This window comes from Artemia franciscana, chromosome 3, assembly GCF_032884065.1.
Source record: "Artemia franciscana chromosome 3, ASM3288406v1, whole genome shotgun sequence".
NCBI lineage: Eukaryota > Metazoa > Arthropoda > Branchiopoda > Anostraca > Artemiidae > Artemia > Artemia franciscana.
The window spans coordinates 22,507,125-22,531,239 of NC_088865.1; the positions used below are offsets into that span (position 1 = coordinate 22,507,125).

The 24,115-nt window shown below is 33.0% G+C and overlaps 2 protein-coding genes across 2 annotated transcripts in view; both read right to left on the reverse strand.

The window, feature by feature from the left end:
* LOC136025025 (probable sodium/potassium/calcium exchanger CG1090) overlaps positions 1-15,259 on the reverse strand; it is a 107,793-nt gene extending 92,534 nt beyond the window's left edge. Inside the window, exons 1-3 of the mRNA XM_065700664.1 lie at positions 15,022-15,259; positions 9,202-9,521; positions 3,923-4,049 (exon numbers count right to left, since the gene is read on the reverse strand). Of these exons, the coding sequence (XP_065556736.1) occupies positions 3,923-4,049; positions 9,202-9,228 (154 nt within the window). The 5' untranslated portion in view covers positions 9,229-9,521; positions 15,022-15,259. The remainder of the gene's footprint in view (positions 1-3,922; positions 4,050-9,201; positions 9,522-15,021) is intronic.
* Positions 15,260-16,849: 1,590 nt separating this feature from the next.
* The window catches only part of LOC136025024 (dnaJ homolog subfamily C member 2-like), a 40,366-nt gene continuing 33,100 nt past the window's right edge, over positions 16,850-24,115 (reverse strand). Inside the window, exons 9-11 of the mRNA XM_065700663.1 lie at positions 23,839-24,041; positions 21,584-21,723; positions 16,850-16,966 (exon numbers count right to left, since the gene is read on the reverse strand). Coding sequence (XP_065556735.1) covers positions 16,898-16,966; positions 21,584-21,723; positions 23,839-24,041 — 412 coding nt within the window. The 3' untranslated portion in view covers positions 16,850-16,897. The remainder of the gene's footprint in view (positions 16,967-21,583; positions 21,724-23,838; positions 24,042-24,115) is intronic.

Below are 24,115 nucleotides of genomic sequence, written 5' to 3' on the forward strand. Positions count from 1 at the left end.
TTTCGCCCTCAGACTATTTTGAATAATATTGCTTTCTCAAAACTTAATTGCATGTACTTAGGGGGAGGGCAGCTAAAAAAAAAGTGTAAGAGGGTGGTGGTTGCCCTTCGATCACTTTTTAGCATTAAAAAGGACACTAGAACTTTCAATCTCCAATTGAATTTTCCCCTTATAAAGTTCCTACAATCAAGCTATTCATATAAAGAGGCTCTGGGGAAAAAATAAGCATTGAAGCCTTATGGCTATTTACTACAAGCGATGCTAGGGTGTTGCGTCTAATAAGACAAATTTCATTATCAAAGATCATTAACATAAGAAAAATTGCCTGAACGCATTTTGACCACAAGTTAAAATGTTTTTAAGACTGGGCACTAAAAACTAATTTAAAAGGATTCCTTGCTCCACCCCCTTCATCTTTCTCGCTTTTATTTTATTATTTCATACTTTGATATTACTGACATTGTTTGAAGAAAATACTTTTAATGTTCAAATTAATTAACAGCATCGATCATCTACTTGTGTGTCGTATTTCAATTTTAGGCTTCTATATAATTTCCCTCACGCATAGCAACGAAGCTCCAAAATTTAAGTGATGTCTCGTAAAACATATAAGAGATACAGATAATGACTAAATAAGGATTCAACCGTCAGACAATTAAATTCAACGTACAGCAATTAATAGATACAGATACAACATTCTCACTCGTCAGGTTTAGATATGGCCTGGTTTAATCTTCTAATGTTTCTTAAGGAGGTGGGAGGAGGGTATGACTAATAGACATCTAGAAATGGAAATCTTCCTTCTCCCCTAGAAACGTTGAAGATCAAATGCAAAAGGATATTTGGATTTATAATAGATACAAAAAACTTCACCATATCTCTTTATCCCTTACCCTTACTTTAAATGATCAAGTCCCCACTCCAGATATTATACAGAATGGAATACGTACAAAATGTTTTATTGATCAACTTTTGCTCATGTTCAAATTTTTTACGATATGTTAAAAATAATTCTCACAGAAGACTCAAAGTTCAGTTGATTTGAAATCCATTAAATCCCCCAAAGATTCGAGGGATAAATTATTCTTTCCAATTGAATATTTAACTGGACTGAGAGAAGAATATATGATACAGGAGTAATCTATGTTCAAATTTAAATTTTGCCTCTTTTTATTCTTTCATTTAAAACCTACTACGCTAAACCAAGTCAAATTAAAATACAAAATAAGAAGATCTAAATATATATTTGGAAACTTTTTTAGTTCAAAATGTGTCATATTTTCTCTTTTATGTTTTCACTTTTTTTTTCTTTTGTATATTAAACAAAAAACAAGTTTCCCCCACTAAAACTATAATTCTCCGAAACACATACGACCAAAATTTTAAGAGAGCTCATTTGTTTTTGACATGTTGAAAAAAATTCTCGGTTTTTATGGGAGGAGTGGTCATGTTAGAAGTTTTTATTGAGGGAGTGGTTGTGTGAATTTAGAGGAGACTCGTCTGATTATAATGTGTAGTTTTAGTTCTCTTTTAAGAGTCAAAAGTGACGGGAAGCAACTAACCCCCTTACCCCTGATATCGTCTTTTCCCCAAAGGAATCCAATCGTAATTGTAAGATAGTAATTATATTCACATAAGTCCAACAAGCACGTAACAACATCTTCAGGCTGGATATAACATCCCTGAGCCCAGGGCCAAGGGTTATAAGTTACGCCCCGGATCATATAAGATTCTCATGGAGCGGGTGGTAGTATGAACTTAAGATCTGATTGAGCTTGTTTGCAAGGAAGTCGGAAACTGTAGTGCCTTTTTTAAGAATCAAAAGCGAATGGAGGGCAGCCATCCCCACCAAACTACAATTATCCAAAACATATCCGGTCAAAATTTGAAGAGAGTGCATTTGTTTTTGACATGTTAAAAAATTATCACAGAAGACTGAAAATTCTGTTGATTTGAAATCCTTTAAATCCACTAAAGATTTGTGTGAAAAATTATTAATTTCAATTAGATGCCTAGATACTTTATTTAATATACTTAAAAAAACAACATTAACCCCCAACGAGAGAAGGGTATATCATACAGAAGTAAGCTATCTTCAAACTTTTATTTTTTGCTCTTTTGTTCTTTCATTTAAAATCTGCTAAGCTAAACCAAATCAAATTCTAATATAAAAAAGGAAGATCAAAACATTCATTTGGAACCTTTGTTTCTAGTTTAAAATATGTCATGTTGTCTCTTTTATGGTTTCGTTTTTTTTCCTTATATATGCGAAATAAAAAAACAAGGTTTTTTAAACTGAAAGTAAGGCGCAACATTAAAACTTAAAACTGACAGAAACTATTCCGTATATGAGGGTGGCTACCCCTTAATCAAACTCTTACTCTTTGCACTAAAGTTTTCAAGTTCTTTAAAAATGCTTCACATTCAAGTTCGACGGCCCTTGCGTTTGAGCACCCTGTCCTAAAGAATTAGGAAAAAAAGTGAAACTTCAGGACCTTTCACATTTAGGGGATCTGCTCGGTTTTTCTGCTTGACTTTGGCTTGCTATTTCTATTTCGGACAAAATCAAAAAAAAAAATTAATGATGGTTTTACTACAGAAATTTGGATACATGGGTCAGGGGAATCATTCAAGTAAACGGACCCTGTAAATTTACCCCCCCCCCCAACCTGACAAAATGTCATAGTAGCAATTTTGCTTGCAGCCAAACCTAGCCCCAATCCCGTATTTCTCCTTCTATTCATATTATTTGCACATAAAATCATATGATTTCTGTCCTTATGAGGAATGTTACACCCACCTAAAGAAATCCCTTTTCTCGAACCTGCTTCTATATATTTGAAGAACATTATTTTTTCAAATTATTTTTTCTGGAGAGATGATGATCCTTTTGCTGTATGATTTTTCTAAGAAATTACAATTAATATTTACTGCTTGAATTATCTAAACATTCCCCTTCCCAAGATGGAAAAAAAAGACGTGTAAGCAGTGTTTGGATTAGTTTTTTTATCCCTTTATATGTACAAGTTGAAAGTAAGTACACAGTCTGACACCATAAAAATTATTCTACGAGTTTTTACCTCGGCTGAATGTCTCAAAGGCAAAGGCTTCACTAGCGAATCTTCCTAGCACGACAGGGAGCTCCCACAGCAATTTTGGTGATAATTGATAGGGGATCTTAAATGTATCGGCAGCTCAAAAAGCTAATGATAGACTAGTTTAAATAGAAAATATCACATAATCTCTTGTTAATTGTTAAGCAAAGGGCTGTCTATTCAATGTACCTGCAGCACAAATAATGAGTTTTTTGTGTCGGTAAGGATTTTAATCAAGGCCGGTAGCACAACAGGGAACTCCCACAGCTATCAAATTCCTCAAATTGATGATTCCTTTGAGTTGTTTTGTAAAGTTTTTGAATCAGATATGCTAGAATATTTTTAGCGACTGTCCTTTCCTCAACTTCAAAAAAAAAAATTTTGCTCCGTTTAATAAAAAAGTTACACCATTTTTTAAAGGCTTCCAAGAAAGCAGGTACCGGTTTTTAGTTTTCTGTCGTTTATTCAGATCTCTTATACTCTATGAGCTATAACAACACCGCCCAATCCATTCTAAATAGTTTGGAAACACACACTAAAAAAAGCAGAACTGACAAGTTAGAGCGATCTTTCAAGGTACAGCATCTTAACAAGTTTGATAAGAATTCGAAGCTAGTAAAACCAGTTCATGAAAGAGAAACCTAAAAAGCTAACTATTTTTTGCCACTTCGAGATATTGACCAACATTATAAAGAGATTTTGTTATTAACATGCATAAGTAACAGACAATGAATTTATCGGTGGCTTAAATAAGAAAAAGAATGAATAGTAGAGCTATCCTACTCTGCTTATGAACGTCTAACTCAATACGTTGAAACTGTTTTTACCTTGCCCAAATAATTCATTAGAAGCTCCTTCATTTTCTTCTTCTCTTATAAGCTGATTTACCACAAAACAGCCTAATAGTATTAATACAATTAAAAGGGGAGAAAGTTTTCTTCTTTTCTTCCTTTCCTAAAAAGAAAAAAAATAAGGGATTACAAATGGATTGACCATAATCTGATAATCTTCAGTATGAACTTAATTTATTAAGTAATATTATCATGAGAAATAAATTAGGACTATTTTCTGCCTTCATCAATATGGAAGTATAGGACTAAACTTGAACCAGGAACAAATATCGGATGGAGACGTACAGTAAAGTTTTTTTTCTTCAAGGCAAGGGTAATCCAGGAGGATTTCTGGATGACAAAACTTCCAGGAGGGAGGATATCTGGGTAGGAGGGTAATTTAAAAACCACAGAAAATGGGCACTTTATCTGGATAGGGGATCTGTTTATATAGAAAATAAACAATCTCAAGATTTCGGGGGGGGGGCTTGATCCCTAAGCCTCACACCAAAATGCTTGCCAAATATTGGGTGAAAAAGGTTAGACTTACTCAACAATGTAACCGATAGAAAAAAATTCCATTATCATTTGAATTTCTTTAAGGTTGAAACTTCTTTACGAGGTCAAAATAAATAGTTTTAAGCGCTTAGCAAAAGCTTCAGAAAAAAAAAAACAATAAAGTCAGAACACAAGTTTCTATTGTTTTTGTTTTTCTAAGACAAGTAATGGCTGTGGTATAAAAAAATATCAAATGAAAAGAGGGAGAACATCTGTTTTTTTTTAAGCTTTACATCCTCATAAAATGAATGAAAGTACAAACTTTTCTGTTAGTTCCGGAGATGAGTGAATTTATTTAGCAGAATAACTAAAAGGCTTATGGCTTCTTGTTGGGAAATTAAATAAAAAAAACAAGTTTTTTCAACTGAAAGTAAGGAGTGACATCAAAACTTAAAACGCACAGAAATTACTTCGTATATGAAAGAGGCTGCTTCCTCATCAACGCCCCGCTCTTTACGCTAAAGTTTGACTCTTTCTCTCAATTCTTCTTTCTAAAACAGTAAAAAACTTTAGCGTAAAGAGCGGGGCGTTGATGAGGAAGCAGCCTCTTTCATATACGAAGTAATTTCTGTGCGTTTTAAGTTTTGATGTCACTCCTTACTTTCAGTTGAAAAAACTTGTTTTTTTTATTTAATTTCTGAACGTTTTTGAATCAATGCATGTTTTGATTTTGGCTCTCCGCAGAGGAATAAACAAAACGAAATTTGCATATTTTTCTTTTTGGCTCAATGGCTTTCTCATAATTTTGATCGAATGATTTTGAGAAAAAAAGAGCGGGGGACGAAGCCTAGTTGCCCCCCGATTTTTTTGTTAATTAAAAAGGCAACTAGAACTTTTAATTTTTTACGAATCTTTTTATTGGTAAAAGATTTACGTAACTTATAAATTAGCTTAGGTAAAGAACTTTTGTATTCTCATGTTCTTATTACATATATGAGGGGATTCGCCCCATCGTCAGTACCTCGCTCTTTACACTAAAGCTTAAATTTTATCCCAATTCATTAAGAATGACCCCCTGAATCACAAAAGCCGTAGAATAAGTAGTTGAAATTACCGAAAATACTTTAGCGTAAAGAGCGAGGTATTAGAAGGAGGTGAGCCCCTCATATGGGTAATAATTTCTGTTTGTTTTAAGTTTTATTGCTGTTCCTTACTTCCAGCTGAAAAAGCTTTTTCACTTTTATTTTTTAATTGTTTTTTTTTAAATAATGCTAGTAAATCCTGCTCTCCCTTCATGGAAATTTTCTTCTCCCATTACAAATTCTCGAAGGAAAGTTCCCCCAGCATATCCCATTCTTCTCAACCTCTCCCCCCAACCAAAAAGATCCTCCTGAAAACGCCTGTATACTTCCCAATAACCATTAGTATATGTAAGCACTGGTCAAGGTTTGTAACTTGTTGCCCCTCCCACGGGGACTTTGGGGGAGTAAGTCGTCCCCAAAGACATAGTTATAAGGTTTTCCGACTACGCTGAATAAAATGGCTATCTCAGAATTTTGATCCGTTGACTTTGGGAAAATAATTAGCGTGGGAGGGGGCCTAGGTGCCCTCCAATTTTTTGGTCACTTAAAAAGGGCACTAGAACTTTTCCTTTCCGTTAGAATGAGCCCTCTTGCAACATTCTAGGACAACTGGGTCGATACGATCACCCCTGGGAAAAAAAAAAAAACAAAAAAAAAAACAAATAAACACGCATCCGTGATCTGCCTTCTGGCAAAAAATGCAAAATTCCACATTTTTGTAGATAGGAGCTCGAAACTTCTACAGTAGGGTTCTCTAATATGCTGAATCTGATGGTGTGATTTTCGTTAAGATTCTATGACTTTTAGGGGGCGTTTCCCCCTATTTTCTAAAATAACGCAAATTTTCTCAGGCTCGTAACTTTTGATGGGTAAGACTAAACTTGATGAAACTTATATATTTAAAACCAGCATTAAAATACGATTCTTTTGATGTAGCTATTGGTATCAAAATTCCATTTTTTAGAGTTTTGGTTACTATTGAGCCGGGTCGCTCCTTACTACAGTTCGTTACCACGAACTGTTTGATGAATGAAAAATGAAAAAGGGATCTTTCTTGTACGTGACAGAATATGTTCCCGTGTAAAAATATAAAGCCTCTTTCTGTGACACTAAAATGGAATTTTGTGTATATTCATTTCTTTACCCTTAGACATGTCTAGAATTTTTCATAATTATAAATGGCGAAACATAAAGGTATTTGAAGCTTTTTGGGAGAAAAGTTTGTTATTTCGAAGAAATCTTAATCTGTAAAACGTGTAGTGTCATGTGGTACGCGACATAATACATACCTGGAATATCTTTTTTTTTCTAGCAATTACCATTCTCCTCGAATTCAGATGCTGACACGCAACTGACATACGAGTTCAGCAGACCGAAAAATTTTTGACTGTACAGTTTTTGTTCTTAAAGAACATCAGGTATATCGTTTTATTTTGGGTAAGAAAATATCTTAGGAGAGTTGTAGCTTGGAAATGGTCTTAATAATTCAAATGTTGTTTTAAGCAAAATTAGAGGGAAATGGCATATCCTCATAATTCATGATGAATATTCAGTTCTGACTGATCAATCACTAATTTCATTTTTACCAGGCAAGTTTGAGAGATATTTAAACTAAAATCTGTTAAGTTTAATATTATGCCCTAATAGTCCAAAACCGAGCACACATGATACAAAAAATCGGTCAGATCTTGCGCTGAAAAATTTCGACTAATATATGACTATGCTGGCAAGACGGAAATATTTATTAAAGCCTGGAGATTAAGAATTCGAAAGAGCACCTATTTGCTTCGGAAAAATAGTCATTTTTGAGCAACGGCAATAATGATTTTTTCAAGCAACTGCGACGAGTAAAGACTTTAAACGCTTGTTGGAATTTATTAAATCAAAATCATTTCTTGAATCTAATTGAAATCTCCTAAGCTCTAAGGTGGAGGGAACTGGACAATAAAATTGATCCTACCGGGTTTGAGTAGATATGGGAAAGTGGCATCTAGCATATGAGAGGAGGTCTAACCTCTTAGCCATTAATTGGAATTGACGAAAAGTACCCAGGAGCCCTCAGTATTGTTCATAAAATTTTGAACAGAAACAATTTTTTTAATCTGGAACCTAAAACAATCAGAAATCGTCCTATGATATGCCGAACTTAAACCAAGCGAAATTTACTATGAATAAACAAATCAACCATAAAACTAACATAAATTAGAGTTAATAACAGAGTCTAATTTTAAACAAGCAGAACCTGCTGCCGCTAATTTGGTCTGCATTTTTTTTACAGTGCCCTAAAGGCTTAAGTGTCATTTGTGCTTTACTACAAGTTCTTTACTAGCTGGCTGCTGACGCCACAACCATAATCAATATATATATTTTGAATATTTTCTACGGAATAAGTTTCCAAAGAATGTTAAACCAAATATTATGTGAGATTAAGTTTTATTATTTTAAAATTACAGTCAATTTCGCCTGTATTTTTTCGTTTCAAACCTTTTTCATTCGTATACATAGAAAATTTAGATCTAAATAAAATTTTAAAAACATTAATTCTAACGATTTTTAAAGCGATCATTTGTCATAGAGTACAAGCACAGTAGTCTTTTAATTATACATCAATAAGCCCAACTTTTGTTGTTATTAATTTCCGTTCTTTTTAATTTTGACTTTATTGAAGTTTTTATTTGTTTTCATGTAGTCTTGATTTATTGATTTATATTAACTTCTTCTCGTCTTAACTTTGGCTTATTATGTGAGCACTTGAGAGTTTCAGATTTTAATATCACTCTTTTCTTTTATTTAAAACACTAAATTTAAACACATTTTTAAAATTAATTTCTGTATGATGCTAATCAACATATTTTTGTTATAATTTAATGTCATGAATAATTCACTGTATTTATTCTGTCGCCCTTGAAAACACATTTTCATGACCGTTGATAAAAATGGCCCAAGTTGAAATTTTGATCAGGTGCCATGGGCTTATGGGGTCACACGGGACAATGTTCTGTGTTGTCTTTGTGGGTTTATTTGCCCCTCCGTCCTCCATGTTACCCCCTAAAATTTGAAGCAGATGTCTGCTGTTTTGTTTTTTTTTTTACCGAATGATACCGAAATCAAGTTGGGATAGCTGAAAGTGTATTTTTGCATGTAATAGTTTCAAATAAAAATGGTAGCTTTTATTTTCATGCCTTAATTAATCCCAGCAAACATTGGAGGTTCTAAAATAAACAATTCTAATTCTAGTATTAAAATTTACTAAATTTTGAAGCTTCTCATTATCTATGAGAAAATTATCTACGAAAATAAGACACAGCATTCAGTAACACAGTGTGATTTTACGGCAATTTTTATTATCTCAGTATTCTAAGTAATCACGCAAATATTGCCCGATTAAAAATATTAACAGCTCTATTTCTAATAAAATTGGGGAAACTCCTAGCTTGCATTTTATCTTGGGTCCAACACCAATTTGACTTACATTAAAACTTTCTTAAGAAGACTTTACGAAAATGATTCAAGTACGTTTTTTAAAGTTTAACTGCATAAAGTACATTTAAACTAAGTTATTGAATGGCTGAAAAAATATCGTTAAAGCGAATAGAGCTTCTCTAAGTTTAGAAAAGTATCTTGTCCATCATAGAAGTATCAAAACTCAGATCAATCTTAATACTGGAATAAGCTTCTACACTTATGGCAACCTACCAATTTCATTTCGCATTTTTCCACCATCCTTAGCTTCAGTCACGCTCAAGTTTCTGCTGAAGACTGTTCCAAAGTAAGAGAGATATTTCTATCCAAACATAAAACTGTTGAATTAACTACGTTGAGATCCAGTAATCTCCAACTTGAGTTGGTCGATCGATAGCGATTGCCTTTCCCACAGGCAATTTTGATGTTTACTCTTTCGAAGAAGCAGAATACTTGATGAAAGAAAACAGACAAATTGATATTTGATCGAAGCAATGGAGATGTTCCCACCAGGGATATCACTTCTCAAAACTCAGGGGAAGGCAAGGTGTATCCTGCAGCATGGAATTTATTTCTTACCAAAAAGAAATTAAAAGGAAAACATAAAAAAAAGCAATAAATAAGAATCTAGGATTATACCAGATTTATGAATAATTTAAACTAGCGATAGCTTAGTTAACTCTCACAAAAAGAAGAAAAAGTAGAAAAAAATGTGCAAAAAGCCCTTTATGCAATGACAATATAATACTAAAAAATAGTCTTTCAAATTAAGGCCAAGAGGTGTCTTTGCTCTCTGAACCCTCCCACTTTATAAGGCAAAAAACAAAAGCTTCAATAGCATTCAATGTTAAGATTAATTTAGAAATTGTTTTCGAAACAAAAAAAAAATCCAAGGAAATTAAAGAGAGACATGAAAACCTAAAATAAATAGTTTTCTCGCATTATCCAATGTTAAGCTCAGATGAGTCATGGTCAAGCGCAGGAGTCCTTAAATACCAACTTTGGTTGAAGTCAACTACCATTTTTGAAGTATTTATTTAGCATATTTAGCTTTGCCACTTCTTCTACACCGTAATAAAATTTTGTTAACTACGCATGTAGTTAACAGTTTTTGTAAAAGCCTAACACCCTTTATGAAATACTCGACTGTAGTTAACAGTTTTATAAAAAATATAACACCCTTTGTGAAATACCCAATTAGTCTCTTTTTATTTGGAACATTCAACCTACAATGTCAGTAATATTCAATCATTAGCATAAAATCACTTTGAAAAGTTCCCTAAATTATTCCTGAACGATCATGAGTTGAAAGTCACACCATACTTTATGTATGGAATATAGGGGCTTGGAAAGGCAACCCCTCTATCGTGCAAATTGAGTATTGTTCCATGATTATGATCTCACAAGGTGTAATAATTCTCGACAAGTGCTGTTTGATGGAAATCTAATGTTTTTGGAATAATTACTGAACATACTTTGATTTGAAACTCCTAGGCTACAATTACAGCCGCAGGTTTTTAATCAAAAGACCCCCATTACAACCTTGGTGGCAATCAAATACTGTTGCTGAAATAACCACTTTGCTTCAGTTTAGAACATTCAGAAATTGATCCCAACCAAAAATGGCTGGAGAACTGCTTTAGTCATTTTGCCAGACTCTTAACCTAAGGGAGTTGAATATATATCGTAGACATGCCGTTTAAGACAGAGGGTTGGAGACGGATGTTTAAAACTGTTCACCATAGAAGAGCGGATATAGAACATATTCACTGTTTACAAAAAGGGGTTGTAGACGGAGAGTTCACACGAAAGACTAAAGGATTTTGAAGACAAGAACAATCAAACTTCCAATGAAATGGGTCGAAGACAATATGCACGGGCTGCTCACATGGAATGAGACTTGGATCGAGTGGTTTGTTTAAGAAAAGGGTGCCGGAGACGGAGATTAAGCACCTCTGAAATTCTTTTCGGCCGATCTTCGAATAAATTCGCGTTAAGAGAGCGTCTTCAGGTCTTGCTGGAGCCAAAACATATAGTGCACTTACACATTACGGAAATCAGTCCGGATTTAGCAATCCGTGCAGATATTCCGTCTGTTTTCGTGCTTGAAAAACTCTCTAGCTTTCCACAACGATTTAGTATCCTGACAGATTCTTGGCAAGATTTTTAAATGATGCATTTATTTGAAAACTTTGCTTTATAGCGTTTTCAGGGTTATCGTTCAAAACGACACGGACAGATTTCCCCAAGTATTTACGCAATGTGTAAATGAGCCATTAATTAAAAGAGCTCATAAGAACTTACAAGCCCAATCTCTGAGATTCACACCGGGTATACCACTGGATTGAATATCTCTCTCTTGAAAGACTCTTCCATATACTTCCTGGGGTATCCAAAGCTGAGATGTTCTCAATGTCTACACTGCTATCTCCTATGACCCCCACCTCATAAAGAATTCCATCCATTTATGACTTTTCCTTTGGATCAAGCTTTTCATATCCAAGCTGAATTATGAAGTTGTTCCAGATTTTTCTTAATGAGTTCGACTTATAGTAGTATTTGCAAAAGTATCTTTTTTTATGAAGCTTAAATCCAGTTCTAACTGTGTTCATAGACATTGCTTCTACTGTGCAATAAGGGTGACTGAGAAATGGAGGCATCATCAAAACTGTGTATATCCCATTTTCTTCATGTCTAACCTTTGCACTCTAAAAGCGAGTACCATTTTTCAGCCAGGGTTGCCTCCTGTACCACGAAAGTATTATTTAAGCACTATTTCACCATGTCCACCACTGCAGCCCATGCTACATTTAATGTAGCACTTTTTTTCTTGTGTGACCAAATTGAGAATATAGACACATAAATGCAAATACATTTTGTGGTCTCCCATCAACATATAAGTCAAAACATTTTTTATGCATGAGAATAATCTAAATGTATTTAAATAAGGGACATGAGTGTACGCGCACATTTTCCCATTCAGCGTTCTTATAAGCTCGGGATTCATTTTCATTCATCTTCGTGAAAAATAAAAAAAAAAATGACCTAAAAACTAATCTAAGTACACTTATACGGACTATGGGTGTGTAGCACCATAACCCGCGACACTTGTAAAGAGATTTTTGACTTTGGCAGAGAAAATCGCTGTGTAGCCCGCAAATTTGGGCGACTGTTGCACTTTAGGAACTGATCGTGGTGGCAACTCTGATTTCAGCAGAAAGTTCTAAAATTTTAAATATTTGGAAGCACAGACAAACTTGAAAGAATACTTATTTTTTCTCTTGAATACTAAAACAAGGAAAAATTATTATTATTATTATTTTTGATAAATACTTTGAGTAATTGTACTAAACTGTAAAAATGGGGAGTAAGGTAACCAATCTGTATTCTGGGGGTTAAAAATAACATCTATCCACTTTCTCTAAGTAAATAATACTAAGACATTTTTTCACAATAAAGTGTTTTTATTATGGGAAAGTTGATTTTAGAGCCGGCTTGAATATTTAATACAAAAAATAATATAAGAAAATGAGCTTAACACTTGAATATTTTACCAACAACAGTGAAAGATAAAATATGCAAGACAACTTGATAATCCTTCACTAATCCTAGAGCCTGTTTTCAAAGTCAGGACCTTAATTAAAAAAAAAGTCAGTTAGTAAGAATAAAACAAACAAAAGAAGAAAGTTGGAAATTTAACCTTTAAACGAAAACTAACTTATATGAAAAACCAAGTTCTTCAGCAACAAAAAAGCGCTAGTTCATGAGCAAAAGCAAAAGACTAATAAAGCAGAATACCTACGACTTTTGTGCAACTTGGCCAGTCTTTTGCTTTTATTATAGAAACAGTATACGATCGAAAGTTTACACAAATATTTAACTTAATTAAACAATTTTCATTTTGTGTGTTCCTTGAAGGCTACTTGCTAGAAAAATTTGGCATCAATTAATTTTTCTCAGAAACAAATAATGACATAATTCACAAAGTTTTTAAGATAATTCACTTTGTCTACCATCGGTAGTATTGGCAATAAGCCCCTATGGCGTATCCGAAATGACAGGCTCCTACTACTACTACTACTGCTACTACTACTACTACTACTGCTACTACTACTACTACTACTACTACTACTACTACTACTGCTACTGCTACTACCATCACTGCTACTAACTGTCAGTCGATGCATTACTGATTGCTATTTGTTTACTCAACTCTATCTTAAATTTTAAAGAAGACGAATTAGATCCCAAAATCACTTGACAGTTATTTTGTTGTTACAAACGATTTGGCACTTTCTTGGCATTATTCGAGAATCACTTAATTCGGGAAGCAGAAAAAAAAGGTAAAGGATACGGCATTAGACTTTACAGTCCCTACATCGGCGGTGCTGATCTCTGTTTCTTGGCCCTTCATCCAGGAAGTGCAATGGGGGGTTGGGGGTCAACCATCCTGTGCTTTCTCACACCCTTCCTGTTTATCTTCCCAAAATTTCTCCAGGTACCCATTTAGAGCTCAAAAAACAGATACTCTCTTCAAAAACAATAAACAACTGCTCTGAATTTGGAATTGACCCTCATAAGGTCTATAAGTTCAAAACTTGAATTTGACTAGTGGGGTCACAGCTTGCACACGAGCAAGTGTATATATCATTTACAATGTCTGTCAGGCAGCTTTCAAAGCCAATAAACAAAAAAATGATTCGGTACGTGCAGCGCTTCAAATCGCCTGACTATCATAAGAAGGAATCCACAAAAATGTTGAATCCACAACAATACCCTGAATTGATATTTTGTAGACAATTTTTTTTTATTAAAGCGTAGAATTTCAGGAAAAACATTCTGGTTTTAAGTTGCAGGCCTTAAGAAGACGGTTCATCTTCAAGTTTGTGGGAAGTATCCGAAAAAAAAAGAAAAGAAATGAAACCCGACAAAATTAAAATATATATAGTGTTCGAATGAGGATGGTAATTTGGATGAAAATTTGTTAAATTAAACTTATACATTGCCTGATGAGGTGATAAAACAGCATTTTTAAACTTGTGGCTACAACGCTGTTTACTCCAAGTTCAAAGCATATGTAGTGAACGAATAGAAATTGCAAAATTATTTATGTCAAGAAGTTCTTCATTGTATGATAGTTACACAGCCAAAAGCCCATACATAAATATAAAAACAATTATCTTCAATCTCAAGAACCTAGGGCGAAATGGCAAGGCTAAACCTGATAAGAATAATGTTTTAGATACCATGTGAATAATTAAATAAAATTATGTCCCAAATTTTTACTCGACTCGAGTTGCAAGTAATAACAACTTCTGGCAACTATTTTTCCTTATAATATTTTCATATTAATTTGCCAAACAAAGAACAGAATAAGTTAAGCTTGCAAAATAATGCGTCTTCAACACAAAGTAAATACTGAAACAGGCTACACTGATAAAAACATCAGCACAATTTAAGCGTCATTGAAAACTCAAAAGCCTAACAACTGAAATTAAACAACTTTTAGACAATGAACTCCAAAGCATCATCAAATCTTTTCCATTTCAATCGAAGCACGAACTGAACTGAAACGCCAAGGTTATCAATGGAGAAATGAATCCTTCGAATTGAGTAGTTACATCTGCTTTAAACTCAAGTTACTTTAGTAGTTTCTAGTTGTATAAAGTTCCGAGTATAAAGCTTTAACTTCGATTATGGGATCATATTATATTTTGTTTATTTTAATTTTGGTTGTGTTTTCCGGCTACAAAAATCTTACATTATTGAAAATACGAATTTCAACCAGGGAATCTCTTACCACGGGTCAAAAAAATCCTTTATTACTTAGCCTGATAACATGTTATGCCACCTTTGCAAATCTTAGACTCATGAAAGACTTAACGAAATATATGGAGAGGACTGGTAACTTTGAATATTAAAAAAAAATGTATAAAATCATTGGTACAATAATAAAAGGAGACATATTTATTGGTCCTAAATCAAGGCAGTTGATAAAACTTAAAATTCGAATAAAACCTTAGTGTTTCAGAAAAATTAGCAAGGGAATCTTACATGACAATGACTCCAAGTTTCTCAGAAATCACGAATTAAGTGAGTAGAAAAATATTGTCGTAAACGGGTTTTCCACTTATACGGTTTTGGGCTGTAATATGTCTTCGAAAACAAAACTTCTATATTCAAATGTAGATTTCTTTCCTGAAAATTTGGCCGCCTTCAAGGATAAACTCAGTGAATTGTGTTCACGATTTCTAAGATAGATATTTCTCCAAGATGTTTCTAAAGATAGAAAAAAATATCAGGGAAATTGGAGTTCACGTAGGCTGGTAGGTTATTATTAGATGTTACAACAAGACTTCTGTGAAGCAAAATACAGACGTAGCACTATCAATTGACACCGGCACTAATATAACAATGTAAAGAAATAACTTCATTTTGTTGGTAAAAACTAAAATTTTCTAGAATAAAAAAATATAGATTTTAATGTCTCCAAAAGGTCAAGTTTGTAAAATTTTCAGCAGTTTTCGGGAATTTTTTTATGCATGTTGCATATAATGTCAAAACAAAACCTAACTGGTAAAGCAAACTTTTCCAGAACAATTTTTATGTCATACTCTTGCAGAACAATAAATTATCTCTCTAAGAACCGCAGAACAAAATTTTGTATCTTTTCTAGATTTCTTGGAAATAATTCTGAAAAATTCAACCTCAAATGCCAAACTCTGATTTTATGGATTGTTTTCTGAAATTTGGATTTGACACTTCTTGTACTTTAATCGAGTGACAGTTTCCTTGAAATAAAATCTTTTCTATGACTTTTTCAATTTTGTTTTGTGCAATTTTCTACTTTTCTAGTGAAATATTCTAGCTTCGAATACTGATTATCCTAGTATTATCTTTTCGAAACCTCAGTAAAAGTTCCGTATCTCTGATAAATTTTTGGGAAATACCGTTAATCCTGATTTCGAAACACTTAATTCCATTAAAAATATGCAAAACGACAAAGACTTTTCTATTTATCCGAAAATGAACTGCAAAGTAAGTTATAATTTCTAAAGTTGTCATCGCGCATCGATTTCCTTGACATCCTAGAGATAACTTGTTTCTAGACAATTTTTCCACGCGTATAGACAGATCTTGATCTTCTAGTAACTGGAGCTTACATTGGTTTTCCAGAGATATAAGTCCCTCTGTGACTTTTCCTATTTTGACTCTGCGAAATTCCCATATTTTTTCTAAGAAAAACGCCCTAGCTTCAAAGCTTAACCTTTTACAATAAAATAATTTGACGTACCGATAGAGCTTCACACCATCTCTTCGATTACCTCGGCCAAAATCTTTGGGCATCTCATAATTTTTTGGAAAATAATACTGAAAATCCTGATTTCTTTCAGAACATCCGATTTCTTTCTAAAATTCTCTATTTTGATGTTTATTATATTTTAGACGTTTAATGCCATGTAAAGTAAGCAAGAAGACATGCACTCTTCTATATCCGAAAGGGAACCGTATACTAGGAAATAAAAATTTACATAACGAACCGTTTGCCGGATGTTCATTAGCCACAGTAAATAGTACTCTGTCATAATACAGGTATAAACAAACCAGAAAAAACAACAAAACAGACGGGAAAGCTTCTGATATCTTGGATATTTTCTTTTAAGAAGGGTATTTTAAGTCTTTATCAGACCTTCCAGGGGGGAAGGGGCAGCAAAACCAAATTCATGACTTAAAATAACTTTTAAAACATTAAGAGCATGGAATGCGAATTTTAAACACTATTGGTAAGAACCCTTTATAGAAAAAAACCGTAAAACATACCTAAATCTAATCATATAAACTCCCATATCCATTTTTCTTATGAATTCATGTCAATAGCAAGTAAGAGCAGAAGTAATTTATTTAGAAGAAAGTAATAACAAAATGTGTCCTATGTTTTCGCTGTTCCTGTGCCTTGGGCTCCTGCTTTCTTTTTCGCTTTGACCATGTCCACAATATGCTGAAAAAAAAGAAGAAAACTGATTTCACTTTTATTCATAAAATACAAGATTGACAACAACAAAAACAAAAGCGAAAAGCCACAGTTTTACCGGTTTTTTCAGAAGACATGAAAATTACCTGTGGAATTTCTTGAATGCAGAGATCAGACAATATCTAAACCTAAACTGAAAAGGAACAACTTGTATAACCTACAAGGTGTCAGCATATAGGCATTAAATAGCGCAGGAGAAGAAGTAAAAGCGAAGACATATATAGGCTCCAAGACTATACTAGTTTTGCATTTTTGGTACTAGTGCTGCCCAATTTTTGTATTTGATTGCTTGTTTTGACCCACTTTTTTAGTGTCCCTTTTAATTTTTTAATTTATTTATTTGTATAATTATTTTTAGTTTTAACGGTTTTTTTTCTTTTAACTTATTATCACAATTCCGAGTTTAATTATTGACTAATGAATGATCGTTCATTCTAACATTTTTAATTTTTGAAATTTAGTTTCCGTGTTCTTTTAAAGATAATTTTTGTTTGTCATGTTTTTACATATGGACTCCTTAAATGGAATTCGACCCTTTGGGACTTGTGATAGCAATTTTTTGAAATAAGTTTTTTATCTTAGAAAAGCCATCACGCACGATTTTTTTTTTCTTTTTTTAATGAAGAAAAAGGACATGAAAAACACTGGCTGAAAATTATTCTCGCCGTTTGCCTTCTTCTTATTTTTTCACTTTTTTTTCGTCTTCGTTTCACATACGTGAAAAAAAGACAATTTTCTTCACATCGCCAATAGTTAAAGAAAGTTGCTTGTCTTAGTAGTTTTAAACGGCACTTAATCGATAACCAAGAGCATAAAAGCTACTCTAAATTTATGGCATGCAATATCGAGTATTTATTAGAGTTAATTTTAGAAACAAAATAGGTGATCAAAGCAAAATAGAATATCTAATTTTTGACGATTCTTTTTTAAATATTGGCGCCACCGTCGCAATTGACTTTTTTGTGTCAATCAGTATATTTCCACCGGGAGAATAAAAATTGTGCTACGGTTCGGACATTAGGTTTTACTCATAAGGATTTCTTTAATACGAGTAGGAGGGAGGAGCATTCGCCAGTATTTCAGACCCAGGCAATATGAAAACCAATTTTGAAAAAATGTGACACAGGGTAGAAACACAAAGACCACAACACTTCTCTACATAGCTACATTTTGCTTTAATTGATAAACAAGTTGCATCTCACATAAGACAAAAACTGCCCCCTCCCCCTCGATTGGCAGATAATGGATAGCGTTCTGCTGACAATTTACTTCAAATAAAGTATCCGGAGGACCTGAAGATTTTCTGCCAAGCGATTTTCACTTTATTTGATATACCGCTGCACCTGACAAACTAATGCATCTAATTACCTAACATCATTTTTTTCTGTAAAGAATTGGTTGACACACCAGTAGATCAGAGTTCTATAGGTAGTTAGTTTTGGATTATGTTTACTTATAAATAAAGAATTTCGGTTTAACTGCAACGTATAACAAAAAAATAATACGTTTCGTACATTGTACAATCAAGTCAAAGCTTAGGTCTGAAAGACCTTTGCCTCCAACAATCATACGATAGGCTAAGTACGGGAATAAATGAAATAGAAGATGAAGATTTTATCAAAAGCAGACAATTTAACTTCTTTCTTTTAATACTAGTTCTAAATATCCAGACATCCTCCAAAAGGAATCTTTATTATTCAGAGAGAAGTCTTTACTTATTTCCAGAATGAGGGGTAGGAACAAAACTCATTTCAATTTCTGTACCTCATTATATAATACCTGATTTGAAAATAATTTTAGATGAGACAATAAAAAGCCCCTAAGAATATTTTCTAAATAAATTTGCGATAAGACCAAAAAATGACAATATTGTTTTACCATTAACCACGAAACTTTTTTAAAAGCCAATTTGCCTGTATCCATATTAGAAAATACTAAAAATTATCTTCAGGAAATTTTTTGTTCTAAATCATATGAGAAAAAAAAAAGACTGTGAAACTTCTTTTCCACATTAAGATGTGAACATTCTAAATCAATCAAAGTTTTGAAATAAATTAAATTCATTTTACTTCCTAAAGAAGTTACAACAAAACAAATACAACATGTAATATGTTCAACTTATTAAAAAAAAATCTTTATTTCAGGAAGAGCCATTATAAACACGACTATATGCAAATATTCTATATACACAAAAAAAACGAATAAAAAAAGCTACAGCGAAAAGCAACTAGGGTATAAACACTGTCAAACAGTGAGGCAGAATACAATTGAAAAATAAAAACAAGATAAGAAAGATGGGACGGACTGGTAATATAAAAACCAATAATTTTCCTTCTCTTTGATTTTTTTTTTTAATGTTTATTCTTTATTATGACACCTGAGTGGTCCAATAATAAATCTCTCTTCTTGAATCATTATTATAATCTTTTTTATATAGTTCAAATAATATATTTATTTTGCTTTTTTTTCGCTTTTGTTTTTTCATCTCAGTATTTTTACAATAGAAACTGAAAAAAGAGAGGAAATAAGAAATGATTCATAAAAAAAGATGGATAAAAAATGGAGACTACTTAAAAAAAAAAAGTTGTCCATTCCACGTCTCTAATCCCATAAGACATATATATGGAAGAAAGAAATATAGAAACAGAGACTGAAACCAGGATAAAAAGAGCAAGGGAAAGAGTAAAATAACGCTAAAACAGAGTGACTGGATAATCTATAATGTTCAGAAACTTCAAGATTGAATAATATACACGCCTAACCAAAATAAGCTAAGACAAAACAATAGGATCTGGTGACTAATAATATGAAGATAAACAATAATAATCGACAGGAGAGAGCTGATGACCCGCTTTTTATCTAAAAATATCTTTTTTCATCAAAACGGTAAAATAAAACAAGCATAAATTACAAAAGAGACTGTCAAACGTCATATGTTCAAAATTGACGAACAAAATTAGATATTATATTAATACTATATGTATATTATGTTGGTATTTGGAAAATATCCTTGGAGATTTGGAAAAATTTGGAAATTTGGATCAAGCAACTTTCAAAATATAAGCTACCAAAACTTAAGTGATTGAAACAGAATTCCTTATATTAGTGTATTGACATGCATTAATCATCTATTTACTACTTATATTAATTCATTGAATTCATATTAATTTTTATTGACCGAGTTTCTATTAATTAGCTTATATCAATTAAACAATTATTATGTTAAGTAAACATTATTAATTGAACAATTAATATAACATATAATAATTATCTTATTAATGCTGCATGGACAGGCATGTTAACTCTCTGGTAGGAGCTATCAACAACAGGTGAAAAACATATTCAGTTGGGTTTGGTCTATAATTGCTATGAAAAGAAACACTTTAAGAGACCTTAAATTACTGCGGAAGATCTTAGCTATTACGCGAACTTGAACTTAGTTCATGAATGCACTGAAAACCTCGAGTGGAAGCTAGGTTGAAGCACCGATGCTTTTAAATTGTCAAAAATGTTTTTTATAAGTTTAAAACTGAATCACCCAAATGGTAATTTGACTAACACCTTCTCAGTAACAAGTAAGTTACTGTAACAAGTTCAGTAACAGTTAAGTAACAAGTTAAGTTACTCAGTAACAAACGTTTAATTGCCGGCTTCAATTCTTGGCGTCTTTTAGTTGACGAAGAAACATTAAAAAAAGATAAATTAGATAACAATGGGCCATCATTATAACAAGTATGAAAATTACATATCGAACTTGAATTTAAGAAATACGGTCCGAACCTTTACTTATTTTTTAGGATTCTTCTTTATGTTTCCTTTGTGATTCTTCTTCTCTGTGTTTAGTTGACGAAGAAATATTAAAAAAAAAGATAAATTAAATAACAATGGGCCATCATTATAACAAGTATGAAAATTACATATCGAACTTGAATTAAAGAAATATGGTCCGAACTTTTACTTATTTTTTAGGATTCTTCTTTGTGTTTCCTTTGTGATTCTTCTTCTCTGTGTTTAGTTGACGAAGAAATATTGAAAACAGATAAATTAAATAACAAACGCTCATCATTAAAACAAGTATGAAAGTTACATATCAAACTTGAATTTAAGAAATACGGTCCGAACTTTTACTTATTTTTTAGGATTCATCTTTGTGTTTCCTTTGTGATTCCTCTTCTCTGTGTTTAGTTGACGAAGAAATATTGAAAACAGATAAATTAAATAACAAACGCTCATCATTTAAACAAGTACAAAAATTACACATCAGACTTGAATTTAAGAAATACGGTCTGAGCTTTTATTTTTTTTTTTAGGATTCATTCTTTGCGTTTCCTACCGTAAGTTATAATTTTGTGATTTGGCTGAGAATAAAAAGAAATAGCTTCAATGTTGTAAACAGATTAAAAATATAAATGGCGAAAGCAAATAATAGATGGATAAATCAACATGAAAATATTAATCGAAACTTGCTACTCACTTCTTGAAAAAAAAATGAGCAGAGAAAACGGGATATAATTGTCAAATTTATCTTTCATTTACCTTAATTTTTAAAACTCATTAAATAATTTCCATATAAATGAAACATACCTTATATCTAATCATACACTCTTTTTTGGTCCTAGTTTGAACACACTCGGAGATCTTTTCCCATCGTTCTGGTTCGTTTGGTCCAAAGCTCCTCAAAGCCTGCTCAAGTCGCTTTTGCTCATCAGGCAGCCATTGCTTATCTATAAAAACAATTCTTTTAGCCGGGCTAACCAATTTTATAATCGTTGCGTATAGGTTAAGCATACTGCAATCCTTCAGTAAATGCACAGGTTAAGTATATGGCATAATACAATTTTAGCCTAAAACTTATCTCCCCTTTTTGGAGATTGGTTTTCGTTTTGGAAAGGGGCGGAAAATCACCTTCTATAGCCCTCCTAATTTTACAGCTTAAAGAATAACACAAACGAACAAAAACAAGAAAAAAGCAGCTGGCAACATTGTCGAAGCTCTCTTTTCGTAATTCTAACTATGTGACGAACTCAGCTGTCCCGACTGTAAGTGGCAGGTCAGTAAAAAAGCGGTTGGAGCTAATTAAGGCAGACACAAAGGGAACAGTTTTTCAACACGTTAGCCTCAAGCAATAGGCTCCCCCTCCCCTCAATCCCGCACAAAAACAGACAACAAAAGCGGCAGTCACTGTAACTTTTTTTTCGTGTGGTTCAGCAAAAAGATATGTTTGAAGATCTATTAAACTGGAAAAACTTTAATTCAACACTACTTACTGCATTATTAGGTTAATCCGATAATTTAATGTTGTGACTTTCAGGTATATTCACGAAGCCTCGAAACGAGTCTAATAAAATTTAATAATTAACTAATGCATGCATTGGAGCGGACTGAAATGGGTAGCATCAAGAATTGCAGCGCAACACTATCTTGGAAGGATTTTTTTTTTACAACATGTGCCACCTAGACCACTATGAATTAAAGTTCTAGTACTTTCATATTTTTCCATCTTAAACTTAATTAAGATGGTGTCCTTTTGGGCGGTGGAGCCAGATGCTTGGAAGTCTAGAGCTGATATAGCAAGCACTTCTTCTCGGATGATCACACATATTCATAGGTTCTTATTCTAGTAATACTTTATTCGTTGATAATCAAGTTATTGTTTTCTTGCACACAGCACTGATTCAGTTAATTCTTTTCAATTTGGTTATGTCCTTAAGTTCAAAACTACAAAAATAAGAACATGAGCATACTATTGCTTTTGTATTTCTTAGAGTTTTTCAGCAGAACCAGAACCCATAGCCCCCCTTTTTTCAGTTACAGTACAGGCTTAATTGTATAACATAGAAATATGTGGCACATCTTCTTCGTGTATTGGATGTCCAAAGAAAATCCCTCCCCCTCTTCCCAATGGTCGAATATGCATGGCATGAACTAAGCTTAAATTAATCTTTGAGTTGTCCTAAATTACAAGTTTTTAGGCTTAACCTGTACCAGACTAGAAATGCATTAAAAACAAATAAATCTTAATAGCCACTTTTTACATATAGGGTTATAATTAAACCCTACATTTGCCAACACTAATGTTTCCACTAGTCTCAGAAAAAAGGAAAAACAGGACTAAAAGCTTTCGCCGAGAGGACTACTTTAAGAGCGTTACTAAATAACTGAGGCATTTCATCATCAGATGATATGAATAAAGCAAACTAAAAGCAAATCAGTACAGAAGAACACAAAATCAAGATAAGGTTTTCATGTTATGAGCAGTTACTCATAAAACTGATTTATAGCTGTTCTTCTTTTGCCAGAAACTACACTAGGAACAGCTATATAGACGATAATGATCAGTTACAGCTTTGCCTAGTGGAATACGAGAGTATTTGTACTAATAACCCCACTCTTCGGCTTTATTGAAGGTTATTTGGTTGTGAAACAATACCCTAGACACGAAACAGAATAATTTCTAGCTGAAGTTTAGCGTTTCGCCACCAATAAAAGCAAAAATTTCAGATTTATTTTTCCATCGTAGTTGCAACTTTAGGTTAAAAGCGTACTTGATTATTAGTATATTTTAACCGAGCAAGGGCAACAGCCCAAATTTCAAAGTTGTCTAGAGCATCACGAGGAACTCAAATTAGTGTTAACCTATTTTTTCAATGGGAGGGGAGGGTCGCAATACTGAAAATATTAGAGCAAAATATTTAGGGTATAAAACCCAACATATTTAGTGCTGCGACCCCTCCCTTCTTAGAGAAACATAGGTTAACAATGATTTCAGTTACCTCACAATTTTCTACGCAAATAACTATTGGAACGTTTTTAGAACCTATCCTTTCACGAATACTAACCTTCCCTTTGTTCTGCGGAGCTAATTTCGGCTGAAATAGTAGCCTCTCTATTTTTTGTAACGACTCCCTTCTGTTGGCTTGCTGCTCGTCGGAGCATCTCCTGAGTTCCATGATTTTGCAACATTTTTGCCATATAAAGTACTTCTTTTCCCGATCGAGACATTTTGTGATGAGTTTCCAAATGATTTGCTATAACTTCCCACCTGGAAAATGAAGTGGATGATGTCATTCCAAAACATAAAGAAATAAATTTTTACTAGGTAAAATACCAGGACAA